The sequence below is a fragment of the Dunckerocampus dactyliophorus genome, chromosome 8, assembly GCF_027744805.1.
Source record: "Dunckerocampus dactyliophorus isolate RoL2022-P2 chromosome 8, RoL_Ddac_1.1, whole genome shotgun sequence".
In the NCBI taxonomy this organism is placed as follows: Eukaryota; Metazoa; Chordata; class Actinopteri; order Syngnathiformes; family Syngnathidae; genus Dunckerocampus; species Dunckerocampus dactyliophorus.
Genome location: NC_072826.1, coordinates 17,456,979 through 17,471,326, shown reverse-complemented (window position 1 = coordinate 17,471,326; position 14,348 = coordinate 17,456,979). Strand labels below are relative to the sequence as shown.

The following is a 14,348-nucleotide window of genomic DNA, read 5'->3' as shown; positions in this document are numbered from 1 at the left end:
CAAAACATTGGCGGTGTTATTTAGAGAGTAATCAGTCGTTACCTGAGGCATATTCATTTCTACTTAGCATTCGTACTACTTTGCACCCTGCCTCGGCGGAGATTCACAGCCTAAAGCGCCGCTTCATGTGCGTCCCTACCACCTTGTGCTCTGCCTTCTTGCATCTTTAAACAAACAAAACAAATAACACTGGTGTGCATAGCCTGTTTGTTTTTTCAAGGTTGGCTAACTCCAAACAAAAAAATAGGGCAAATAAAACAGGAGCGGCGACCATGATGATGGAATGTGAGGGACTGAGCTCGGCGTTGTTGTGGTGTGAAAACTATGCGGCTAATGAAATTGCAGTCCTAAATCAAATTTGTAGTTCATGCATGATTGAATATTGCTGAGACACGTGCATGTCTCTATGGCAGGACAAAAGGAGGAGGGTGTGGATGAAGTCACTCTGGCGGATATGTCCTCTGAAGACTTTTAGGTTACATTCACACTCGTCATGTTTGGTTCGGTTTAAATGAACTCTGGTATGTTTGCTCTGCGGGTGGGGTTTATTTGGTCAAGTGTGACCGTGATCATGTGCCCCACTTGAGGGACGGGTCTCGGTCCGCTTGCGTGTGAACTCTGGTGTGGTTCGGTTCACTTGAGATCCAAAGTGAACGCTGCATTGACCAAAGACATGGACCTGTGTTAAAATGACAGCAAAAGCATGCAGAGATGGCAAATGTGAAAATACGTTGGAGGTGCTGTTTCTCTGCTCGGCACTCTTTCAAAGTATATTTTAGAAGCTTTTTGTAAAATCTAAAGTGGTAAAAATAGCAAAACATACAAATAGCCTACGTTTTCCACCCAGTAGACGGAATTGTGGTTTGGAATACTGTGTATCACCACGTATCCGCAATTCAGCATTCCCCTGCAAATTTGCTGATATTTAAATTTTAAAATGTTGTGTTTATTATATATTTTTTTAATTTATGAGAAAACTCTCTTATTTGTGCTTTTTCTCTCCAAAAATAGGCAGTTTTTTTTTCCAGAAAGCTCATCTCATCCATGCTAAGTCAGTAATAATTTTTTAATATGTGATAATGCAGTAGAGCTGCAGTGACAAGATTTCTCATTCAAAAAAAAAAAATGTCTCGTGGGCACCAGGCCTGCGACCATAATAAATTAAATAATCACACAATAAATGAAAATGAACTTCAAAATATTTCCATATGCATGTGTGTCTGTTTTCATCGTCTCCTGCCTCCAAACAGGCAGGAAGACGGTTCACATTTGTTCGATAGAACAACGGCATGAACGGAGTGGGCCCTTTTGTCAGTCATACAGTCTCTTTGTCTCTGTGGATGGAGGCGGGCCGGTAGCATAAACAGAAGAGTGTAACAGTAGAAATTTTATTTGTAGATTGCAATATATTGTCTTATATTTTGGATATTTTTTTCATTGTACTTTTCTTAAAATCGATGTTAAAATCTCATCTCGTCACGTTCTGCTAGACCCAACCGTGTGCATTGTCTCATGCCCGCGAACTGAGTTTGGTGACCAAGGTATCCATGTTGCCCCCATGCTTTGACTTTTTGGACACCCTCTGACAATCCTTTGCTTTCTTTCATCATAGTTTTGTCATGTTATGATCATTTAGTTGTTTACTGCACAAGGACTGGTCTTAGTTAAATATAGTCTTTATCATCTTACATTTATGCTGCCTGATGGATAAACAGACACATCTGTGTTGATATTAAGTGTTTTTTTTTTCCTCAATCACTATGTTTTTTAATGAACTGTGTTCTCCTAGGACTCTAGGACTGAGACATTTACATTTTTTATATCAGCATCTGAGCCACATTGCTTAGCACCAGGTGGCTTACACTACTGAAATTTGGGTTTAATGTTTATGTTTTGGAAAAGCCTCATTAATATTTGAACGGGAGCCAGTTATTTCCCCTTCGTGCTTTTTCCCATCAATAGTAAATGTTCAAATATTTATGAAGCTTGAGAAAGGCCTCTGAGGTTTGAAGAAAAACCCCAAAAACAGAGCTTTAAGTAATGCTAAACTGGTATATTGGTGTGTGCTTTTGCTCATTGCTGCTTCGTTATGCGTTGTGTGCATTTAAAGCATTAGAGCATTTGAGCTTTGCACCTCAATGTTGAGTGTAAATACTGCAGGGACATGACAGGCACACAGGGGTGATTGCACTTCATTTGGTGTCCAACGTTTTTCCACTGAGGACCAAATACTGAAAATGAAAGGATGCAAGGGCAACTTTGATGTTTTGTCAACCAACACTTGTAGATATGCTAAGAAGTTATATATATACAGTATTTCAAGAAAAAAAATGCATCTCAGCTTTGTGATATCTGTGAAAAAGCACATTATTAGTATGAACTCTCCCCCTCCCCAATCTTTATTATATTTATTTTCGGAAGATTATGAATTTTATTCCCGTAATATTTTGACTCTATTCTCATAATATTATAACTTGTTTTCCCAACCAAAGTTTCCAAAAATTACATTTCATTACATTTTAAATATTTGAGTTGAAAAACTACTTGTCATTAAGGGGTCACGGTGGGTCCAGCAGCCAAACCAGTAGAGGACCACTGCCCGAGACTACCTGGTTTTGCCAAAGCAAATGTGTCAAAGGCGAGTAGATAGAGCAGACACATGACTATAAATTAAACTTCCTGTCCTTCACTCAACTGCACTGTGTGGAAAAATCAGATATGCATGAATACTGTCCATGTACCCCTCATAATCATACTTCACAGTGTCATCAGTGTTCTCATATTTGACTTCAATGTGGACTCTGGCATTCCTCGTACAGCACATGTGAGATTTCTTGAGCACGTCATGCGAGAATTCCACAAGGGAATTAAAGTGCTAATCACAGCTCTGTTGCCGTGGAGCACTGAGTCAACCCCTGGAGGCTTCAAATAGCTGCAGTCAACATTAGGAACATCTCAGGCCTGTCATGCAGCAGATTAGACAGACAACACAGCAGCAGCTAGATCACAGTGGAGGAAGGGATGCGACCAGACGGGAGCAACTTACGATCAATATTCTCTGTCAAGCATCCTTATGCAGATGACCAGTGGCGGGGACGTCCACCGCGATGTGCTCAGCTGCGTTTTTTTTTACAGTAATTGATTTTAGCTGATCCCACACGTGGTCCTGTGTATGAATTCATGCATATATTATGGAGGGAGGAGATTGTGTGATTTAGTGCAAGGGGAGGCATCGCTTCCTTGGTGTAATCATGCTAAAAAGCATAGTTCATTGCGGCTGATTATACATTCTCAATGGGTTGTACAGGATGTAAAAAAAGACTGACTGACTGACTGAGAGAAAACTACTGAGAGAAATGTCTGCGACAAGGGCTTAAGTTGTCAAAGACATAAGCGAGCTACCTTTTCCATTAAACTTTCTCATGCACTCCAAAACATTCTTAAAGTTAAAAAAATAGACATACTTTCTATATATACGTACACTCCTGATCAAAAATGTAAGACCAGTTGAAAAAATGCAAGAATTTACATTTTGCACTGTTGCATCTTAAGGAGGTTCTAAGTAGCGCTTCAATATGCAAAAAGAAGAAATGGGAGTGAGAAAAAAAATTGAGTAAGCAATTTATTGCAAACAAGCATTAAAGTGAAACAGGCTGTTTCACTTTAATGCCTTTTTAATGCTTTAATGATGTTCTTCAGCTGATCAAAAGTTTAAGATGATAGCCAAAAAAAAAAAAAACACGAAACCCCTTGAATAGAAATGAAATGTTCAAAAACGGACTCAGTAATGCGTAGCTGTGTCATTCTTGGTAATCACCTGAAAAATTGGTTTGGACATGCTTGATGCCAGTGTTTCCAGGAGGCTAGTGGGAATATTGTTCCAGGTGGTGAAGATGGCTTCATGGAGGGCATCCACTGTTTGGAACTGATGTCCATTTTTGTAAACGTCCCTCGCCATCCATCCCCAGATGTTCTCAATTGGGTTTAGATCAGGGGAACACGCAGTAAGCTGTGATAGGCTCCAGCATACCACTGCAATCCTGGTGAGGATAAGTGGAATATTAAATGGATGGATGGATGGATGGATGAAACACACAAGATTGTCCAAAAGAGTGAGGTTCCTCTGGCAGAAGTCAGGATGGCATTGTGAACTGCAGCGTTGCCCTGTTGAAAAAGCCAGTCATTACCACACAGACGAGGGCCTTGAGTCATGAGGGATGCCCCCTGCAAGGTCGCCACATAGCCAGCTGCCGTTTGAAGCTCCATCGTTCAATTGAAGGAAAAAGCATCCCAGGTCATGATGGCGCCCCCTCCACTGTGCCGTGTAGAAAACATCTCAAGTGGGATCTCCTTGTCATGCCAGTAACGTTGGAAGCCATCAGGACCGTCAAGGTTGCATTTTTCTGTCAGCAGAAAATAAAACTTCCACCTTTCAAGGTTCCATGTTTGTTTGCTCTCGTGCAAATTCTAAACAGGCATTTTTGTTGAAGGAGACAAGGCCTTTGAAGATGTTTTTTGTTCTCAAAACCCTTCTCTCGCGGATGTCGTGTAATAGTTATTGCACTGCACTTGGCACCAGTAACGGCCTTCATTTGGGCCAAGGATCATTCCGTGTCTTGACGGACACCCAATAAGATCCTCCGGCTCAGGCCGGTGACATTTTTTTGGGGGTCTACCACTTGAATTTTTTGTTCCACAACCCTCAGGATCTTTTAAGAAGTATAAAATGACTGACTGCGTCCAACCTCAGCAGCAATGGCAGGCTGCAAGAGGCCTTGCTTATGCAGCTCAACGATCTAACCACGTTCAAAGAGAACGTTTTTTTCCTTTGTCATAAAGAGATGATGATAGTGTCAATACCTGACAGAAAATGAAATTGAATCCACATGTTTGTCAAGATTTTGGCTTTTAAAGGCTGTGGTCTTAAACCAGGGGTCGGCAACTTTTAGCATCAAAAGAACCATTTTGCCTTCTCGTTCAGTAAAAAAAATAATAAAATGAAATAAAATGAAAAAAAAAAAAGTTCACATATCTGCACAACAGTGTTGTTTGCTCAGTACCGTTTATGCCTGCGCTGAAGGCGGCACATACTGTTTTAAAAATGCTAAAATATTATTAAAAATATATGTGTACAGGTTGCACATAGTAATATTTAAACCGTTTTAAAAATGATCAAATATAATTTTAAATATATTTATAGGTTTGACATAATAATATTTAAACATGATAAAAAAATGTAAAATGATAAAATATTATTACAAATATATAAACAGGTTGGACAGAGTAATATTTAAACTCTTTAAAAATATTAAATAATTATGACAATGTATTAAGTGCCTATATCTATGACTTTCTCCTTTTATACCAAGAATTGCATTTCTCTCGGTGGTGCAAAGTACTGTCAGCCAAACAAATAATGATGTGATCTATGCGAGTTCAAAGGCTAACCAAAACTGGATTTACCACCTCTGTCAGGAGAGATGAAACATATCCCTAAATCCTCATCGAGATCTCAAAAAAGGATCAATGTACGCAGGCCATTGCCTTTTATGACATGCCGGCTCTTTTTCTCCCTTTGCTTTATTCGTCATCCTGTCTCACTCGCTCTCTCCTGAGGCATTTACGTGGACGGACGAGGAATGAATCACAGTGGAAGTAGTGATGAAATAACTTTTCATGTGAAAACACCTCAGCTTTTATGACTTCACTAAATGATCCATAATGCAGGCGGGGAAGGGGAGCAGCCAGTACTGCGCATTGGCCAAGACATGGCGGCTCGGAGCAAGCGAGAAGTTCTTGCAGTGCAGCTGTTAGAACCCCTCGTTTGCTGGCTACAGTGAGCCGTCGGATGAGATCGGCACAAATCTCTTTTACGACTCTACCTCTTAAATAGCTGTCAGTCCCGTGTCTCGCGCGCCTCTGCAGCAGGCCCCCTTGCAGTAATTGAACCATCGCTCTCACAGAGCAGAGAAGGTGTGGGACGGCGCCCTGACAGCCTGTGTTGTTACCATGAAACACAATTCACGCATAAATATGCCTTCAAAATGCTTTAGAAGCCTATAAGTAATGTAGATACTCTCAAGTGTGTTTTTTGATTGCTTTTTAACATTGATAATTGCCACCAGTAGCTGCTATCAAATGTTACATGGTAAGTTAATGATTCCCAACCACTGTCCTGTGGCACATTATTCTGCCATGACAGATCATCAGTTGTGCTGCAGGAAAGTATCCAATTTCACTTTACTGATCCCAAAATGATTATTTATCTACTACAAATAATGCATCTTTGTTCGTGTACCTAGTGACGGGCAGAACAATTACATGATATTCCACTAGATGGAAAAAGGTACATAACCTGTGTCCACCTGTTGCCATTCTTACGATATTTTGGTCACACCGTAAAATAAGGTACACAAAATTACAGTAGTTACTGAGGAACTAATGAAGGACTACTAATGAGGAACTAATGACTAAGGCACATAAATTGAAACTAGTTACTGAAGAACTAATGAAGAACTAATGAGTAGTGGTAAGGGTCAGGTAAGTTTGTTCCTCATTAACTACTGTAATTTTGTGTACCTTATTGTAAAGTGTTACCAATATGTTTGCTTTTTCGAATGTAAAATATGTGCCTTGGCTCAATAAATGTCAGGAAACATTGATCTAAGAGACCCCATCTTTATTTCATTCCCTCCCTGACATATCCGAGTAGTACAATCCGCATCACCAGTGACACCAGCATACGCTATAAAATATACTTTCCCACAAAAAAAAATGAATGTGAGCTCGAGCTTTAATAAGAACCCAAGTCCCAAACCCGCTGCCTTGTGTCTGATTTTTTTTTTTTTTTTAATATAAACACAATAAAGCATCATTTGCATTTATATAGTTCTTCCAAGCCATCTGACAGTGCTAGCAGCCAGTAGCCAGAGAAGCAGCTTCAAAGTGATTGTTACCTGGGGAAAATTAAGATAAGAGAGTAATCCTGTGGATGGAAATGCTTTTATTGGACTCCCTGCAGTCAGGCCAAGCAGTTGGGCAGAATTAACAAATTCTACAAAGTCTGTTGTCACTAATACTAAAACAAAAAAAAACCCTAGTTTATCTGCAGCCTAATGTTTCCAATATGATAAGACTTGCATCTTTCTCATCCCCCAATTGGGATTCACAACATCTGTCTGGTTCCATTGCGGTTCACATGCAGACACGAGCTCGCTGACAGCACATGGAAACAATGATTATATCGCGGGAAATTCTACCATCTCGCTAATTTGTGACTGAGCTCATGAAAACTTTACATTTTGTTCTATTATATGGTTCGAAATCTTAGATAAAGGGTGGCCAGTGGTACAGTGAACTGTATGTATACTTCTATTATTATATACTTCTATTATTCTGTTAACTGGAAACAGGCAATAATTGGAGAGAGGCTGTTATTTCCAAAATTTGAAAAACTCATTATATATAACATAAATTATACATAAACAATTTAATGAGCAGGGAGAAAAAGTGGTTGGGCTGAAAGAAAAAGTGGATGCGTTAAAGGAGCAAAACAATTAAAAGGATCACATTATATGGCAAATGATGTGCAGAATCGATGATTTGGAACAGAACGCATGCATGAACAATATGATTGTAATTGGGCTCCACATTACAGAAAGGCCTTATGCCACAGGCCTTAACAGGGAACTAGATGGTGTTGCTTTAACTGAGCAACAAGTGGCCAACTTTCAACAGTCAAAGAGGGTGGATGTGGACGTCAACAACATCAATGCATGTGTTCCAATGTCTGGCAAGAATGACAACACCACACTTCATCATTATACCTAAAAACAACAACAACAACAAAAATGGCTGAGGCAGGGAAGCAAGCTGGAAGGAACAAGCCTCCACCTAAATGAACATCTGACACAACGCAAGTGCGACATTGCTAAGAAAGCACACAACTTAAGAAAGCAAGTGAATACTGCAGCATGAATGGGAGGCAGAGGGAGCCTCCCTTTGTTGGACAGAGGCACCTGAATGAGTTATTGCAGAGACTCGGGAGCCATGGCCAGTGAAATGCTTTGCTGGGAAGAAATGCATGATGGGAAAGCGTTAAAATTGCTGTTGTTTTTTTTTTATTCTAAACTGGTATTGGTACTTGTATTGTATATTTCTTACCTACCTGTTGAGTGTTAAGTTGCTGTGTGATGATTTTAGCACTCTTTCTAAAATGACCCCTTGAATCAGACCGTTACATTGAGTAATGAACCCTGCGATTTATGATGGGATGGACAAGCTCGTTGTGAGTTTTCTCCGAGCTCATGAGTGCTGTCAAATAAAGAGCTACCTCGTCATCACGGACTCGTGTGCACCATAATATGTCATTTTCTGACATGGACAGGTGTGGCTTATAGTCCGGTGCGGTTTATATATGTACTAATCTGCTTTTCTCTCTGAATTTTGTGGGTGCGGCTTAAAGACCCGTGCGTCTTATACAGCGGAAATTGCGGTATATTGGGGAGTGTAAAGTTGAAGTGAGGGCTCTAATAATGTTAAAAACCGTAAAAGGTCATATACAGGTTGTCTATGCTCTAACTATGAAAATATTCAATTTCTAAATGGGGAATTTTACTTCAGGGAAATTCACTTATCACATTCGGTTTGGAACCAATTAACCGCGATAAACGAGGGATTATTGTATAGTTTATAGTACAATATACTGACCTACTGTTGGTTTCAGCATCTTTAATGTACACATCAAAGTGCCCTCCACATTCTTCAATATTTTTATTTTTTTATTTGACAATTTTCTTTATTGGAGAACTACCTGTAAGTAAATTGCACTTTCATTTCCATGCTTCATTTAATAATATTATTATTATTATTTAAAGGTGTTTGTTTCCAATTAACATCTTGTCCTCTTTGTAGTTTAGGAAAATAAATACTGTAGCTGTAATTGGAGCATTTTGCAGTATAGTACTAGTAGCGCTAATGCTAAAAAAAAACACGATGCCTGGTCCAATGATGCTGTTCTCATTATTCCAGGCAGGGGTCCCATGAATGCACCTTTTCAGCTCAAGCTCAAGATAAAATTGTTGCATATAGCCACTTTAACGCCACAAAGACCATTTTCAAGTCCATTTCGAGACTAACAGAAAAACGAATTGCACACATTCAAGAAAAAAAACAAAACAATGTAATGGTGACAGCTGATGTGGATCTTTCCACCCATCATCACCACCACCATCAAGTTCCCCATGGGAGCTCCAGTAGTTGACAGGAAGTGAACGAAGCTCTGACACTTGATGGTAATTAGCCCTATTAGCATACGGCCATTATGTGGCTGAGCTGCGTCGTGACAGGGCTCCAAGAGAGGCGACACAGCGGTGACCTTTAGGTGGACAACACCAGCTGTCAGTAATTAGCCCTAGCATTGGCCACCTTGATGGAGACTGGAGGCTGACTCCTTGTCCTTGAAGGAGCCTTATTTCGTGTTGTGTTTTTTACATTTATTCTTAAAGCAAACACAGCCATGTTTTTGTTTCTCTGCTTCCATTGCACAACCTTGAGATTTTGCACGCCTCGGGCTGAGTGTTGACTAAAATGTGTGACTAAACAGGGTGACGTGCCACCACGGACAGCTCATGTTTTGCCGTCTGTAAAAAAGTACGCAGTGCCGATTTGTAAAATAATACCACCAAAATGATAGTTTTCCTGCTTGGCAGCTTGGATGCCTTCATTTCTCGTCATCTAAGTGCCAGTAATCAGCTGTAATTGTTTGCTGTGGATTTCTGGTGCGCCTTTGAAGATAATATTGACTTTATGTTCCCTTTCATCCTGTCTGTGCTGATGAGAGCCAAAACATCTTGGAGCATCGACGCACAGAGAGAATCTATTTAATAATCATCATCACCAGAAAGTGTTTCTGCATGAGATGAAACACGCAGCGTAGCCTTAAACATCCCATTAACATGGAGTGACCTTGACAACCTTTGTATGGTTATTCCGTTAAAACAAATTAAGCAAATTGGTCTAACATAGGAAATGGCTGGTTAGACTAAATATATATTGTTAAAGGTTCCATATTGTAATATTTTTCACCAGTTTTAAATACTGTAAGTCTCAGATGTCCCACAATATGTATTGTGTGTTGAAGTGTGTTGTCTAAAATCTCGACTTGATGCTGAAAATTGGACAATTTAAATGTACCTTTAGTAAGACCTACTATTGTTTGCCTGTAGCTTTAATGCTAATGAGCTGTGTTTGCCTTCTGATAAAAACGTTAAGACCAGTTGAATTTACATTTTGCACTGTTGGATCTTAAGGAGGTTTGTTTGCTTCAAAATGTAAAAAGAAGACATGGGAGTGAGACAAAAACAATTATGTAAGCAATTTATTGCAAACAACCATTAGAGTGAAATAGGCTATTCATCAGCTGATCAGACAGGGGTCGGCAACCCGCGGCTAGGCAGCAGCATGCGGGTCTTTAGCCTCCTTGTTGCGACTCCCTTTGCTGAGTGTGATGATTTTGAAGTTTAGTAAACCAAAAAAAATAAAATAAAATAAATAGAGTAAGCAATTAAACTGAAACAACCATTAAACGGCAATAGACTGTTCGTCAGCTGATCACATGTTTAAGACCATAGCTAAAAACAACAGAAATCCCCCTAAAATAGAAATAAAATGTTCAAAAAAGGACGTGGTAATGATTAGTTGCGCCATTCTTGTTAATCAAATAAAAAAATGGCGTTCCATGCTTGATGCCAGTGTTTTCATTAGGCTAGTGGGAATATTGCTCCAGGTGGTGAAGATGGCTTCACAGAGGGCATCCACTGTCTCGACATGATGTCCATTTTTGCAGCATTGTCCTCTTGAAGAAGCCAGTACCACACAGACGAGGGCTTTCAGTCATGAGGGATGCCCCCTGCAATATCTCGACAGAGCCAGCTAGCCTTTGATGACCCTGCACAATCTGAAGTTCTATTGTTCCATTGAAGGAAAAAGCAGCCCAAATCTTGGTGGTGCCCCTCCACTGTGCCATGTGGAAGACTGTACCGTCAAGGTTACATTTTTTCCTCATCAGAAACTTTCTTCCACCTTTCAATGTCCCATGTTTGGTGCTCTCATTGAAATTCCAAACGGGCAATTTTGTAGCATTGAAGGAGACGAGGCGTTTGAGGGTGTTTTTTGTTCTTAAAATCCTTCTCTCGCAGATGGCGTCTGATGGTTATGGGCTGCACCAGTAACAACCACCATTTAGGCCAAGGATTGGTCCCGTGTCTTGACGGACTGCCAATCGGATCCTCCAGCTCAGGACCGGTGACATTTTTTTACGTCTACCACTTGACTTTTTTGATTCATAACCTCCGGGATCTTTGAAGAAGTGTAAAATGAAGTTCTCTCTGCGTCCAACCTCAGCAGCAATGGTGCACTCTGAGAGGCCTTGCTTATGCAGCTCAACAGTCTGACTGCATTCAAAGAGAAAAAGCTTTGAAATCATGACAGTGTGAATACCTGATGACATTCTGATGTTTAAAGACTGCAGTTTCAAACTTCCGATCAACTGATGAACAGCCTATTTTATTTTAATGGTTGTTTGCAATAAATTGCTTCATGATGTTTTTTTTTTGTCTCACTCCCATTTCTTTTATTTGCATTTTGAAGCTCTACTTAGAAACTCCTTAACATCCAACAGTGCAAAATGTAAATTATTGCAATTTTTCAACTGGTCTTAAAGTTTTTGTCAAGAGTGTGTACACTTTAACTGTGTACTTGTCCAACATAGTAGATGCCATATATCACATACAAAAATGTAAGCTGAAGCAGCGGGACAGGAGGACTGAAAAATTAGCAACACTAACATACTGTAGTTATTCGCTAAGAAGAAAAACAAATAATAACTTGTACCACCCACATCCATAGCTAACTGACGGAGAGTTTTATTTTTATTATTTTTTATTCTTTTTTTTTTTTTAGTTTTAGGATTTAAAGTCATCCGAGTTTGAACAACCACCACGAAAGACATCATGCGAAACCTCGGTGTATGTCACAAGTCCTTCAATTCAGCGTGCTTTGACGCCACTAATTTTTGCTAGTTTGTAAATAAACACAACTGGAACGTCTCATGTCCAATGCCTCTAACGTCTGTCGTAACTTCAGATCCCCCCCATCATGAATGAAGTCAAACAGCAGCGCTAACATAGCATAACAATGCGTAACAATGCTAACATTTCAGTCACATTTTACATCAACATCGTGCTCGGTCAGCATTTTTGTTAAAGACAAACAAAACGATCACGTTTGTAGCTGACAAACAGACTGTTGGCATAGCTCCAGGTTTTATTTAAGGCATGTAGAAAAGGCTGTTTTTTTTCCCTCAACAACCTTTGTACAGTTATTCAGATAATACTGATTCTCGTTTCATTAACAGGAACGTCCGTTCTCAAGATCACGGCGTCAGACGCTGATGACCCGTCTTACGGCAGCAGTGCCAGAGTGGTCTACAGTGTCCTGGAAGGAGAGAAGTTCTTCACTGTAGGCAGACACACTGGTAAGTAATAACCTGATATTCATGCTTACAAGCTTTACCTCAAACAGTCTAGAGCTTGGAGGCCACAATTCCCTCAACCAATCATCTTCTGTGGCTAAAAACATAAAAGCAATCGACCAAAACAAGCCAGCCTATAAAGTCCCAACCGATGACTTTCATTCATTTGAGCAAACAAGCTGAATAGCATCGATTGTTTGCCCCCAAGCTTTTAACAAGCAAGTGAAAAGCATTATGGGAGCAGAGAAAGTCCACCTAAACCTTATAACCACAGTGTAAATGTGAAGACCAACTGTTCCAACTAAATTTCAAGCGCATCATGAAAAGATAGTCGGTTCCTTATCTCCCTATAGATGTAGGTGTTGTCTGATAACCCGAGCATCTGGACTAGCTTAGCATTAGGTGGTGGTTGCCTGAGAGTGCAGCCCTCCCTCCTCAGGGAAAAGCGCTAAAGTTTTAATGATTCTCTTTTCCGTCTCCATTGTTTTGATTTGGCCTACCTGAGCGCCTGGATGATAAATGGCTCTGCCTTGGTGGGGCCATTCTCCCGAACTGGATGGTTCATTCGAGCTTCTAGCATCACGACCTCGGTTTTCTACACCTGACCCGCTCTGCATTTCATAGGCGGGATGGCAAAGCCTAATAGACGTGAGAGAATGGAGGACAAAAATGAGCATATGTGTGACCCACCTTGTTGATATCATACTCAGTTACTCTGATGACAAATAGGACAGCAAATTACAGCTGTGTTGTTCTTGATATGTTCTAAATAAACTCTGTTTCATTGACTTCTATGTTAAAGCACACCTTTATAGTAAGAAGAGCAGCCTGTGGTAGTGTTGTATGTGAAGTTTGCCTGGTCAGATAAAGTATCATGTGAAAGGTCCTGTATTATACCATGTTTCAACAGCTGACGGTCTTTGTTTTAAGATGTGTAGGAAAGTTTTTTTTTTAAATATATTTTGATTTTTTTTTGTTTATGCAGTCCTGTCACACAAACGTGCTTATTTACTATTTATTGACTGTTCTTGAATACAACACGAGCTTGTAAGGTGTGTATGTTCCCTTTAGACTCACATTCCCATTGTCTCGCAAGCGGAAAAATTAGACAAAAAAATCATTAGAATGTCTTCTCCTTTATGTCAAATTAATATTATGCATACTGAGGAATTATTTCACACTTGGCGTGCATGGTCACAACCGGTAAAATTGGGGAATATTCCGGAGGAGCGGCATGCATTAGAATGTGGATCACGCGCACAAAAAATTACTGCTTTCATGAATAAAAAGCTCATCTCCATTATGTCCATCGGGGATTTAACTTCCATTCCCGTCTGGATTTTTGAAGCACCCCCGCTGGCATTTGAAAGATGGCAAGGAAAAGGCACACATCATCTCCTTAAGTCCGTTGCTGCATGTACCATGTTTTGGCTGCACATAGGACACGGTCAAGGGCTAACTGTGACTGGAATCAGCGAATTATATATCCAACGCAGGGCAGCCGTCCTTTGGGAGCAAGACAGCATACTGAAGCCATGAAATGCGTCAACAGAATCTGATGTGGATAATCCCAAGGCAATAAATTGAATGATATTACCAGTGCAAAGTAAACCAGCTGGCCACTCATGCTGCTACCACTGGACTAAAAAGAAGAATGTCTCATTTATAGCAAGAAGGACAATGTGCTTGCTAAGCTTATTTAGCTTGAACGTCTGCAAATATACACTGTGTATATTGTATATTGTATACAAATATACAATATACACAAGTAAACTGGTGGTTTTACACCTTGTAATATTGGTTAGACTTACAGGTA

The 14,348-nt window shown here is 40.0% G+C and overlaps 1 protein-coding gene across 3 annotated transcripts in view; it reads left to right on the top strand.

Moving 5' to 3' along the window:
• Positions 1–14,348, top strand: part of LOC129186726 (cadherin-22-like) — a 220,871-nt gene that overhangs the window by 153,278 nt on the left and 53,245 nt on the right. For all 3 annotated transcript variants that reach the window (XM_054785257.1, XM_054785259.1, XM_054785258.1), the window contains one exon: positions 12,416–12,535. In XM_054785257.1, coding sequence (XP_054641232.1) covers positions 12,416–12,535 — 120 coding nt within the window. The remainder of the gene's footprint in view (positions 1–12,415; positions 12,536–14,348) is intronic.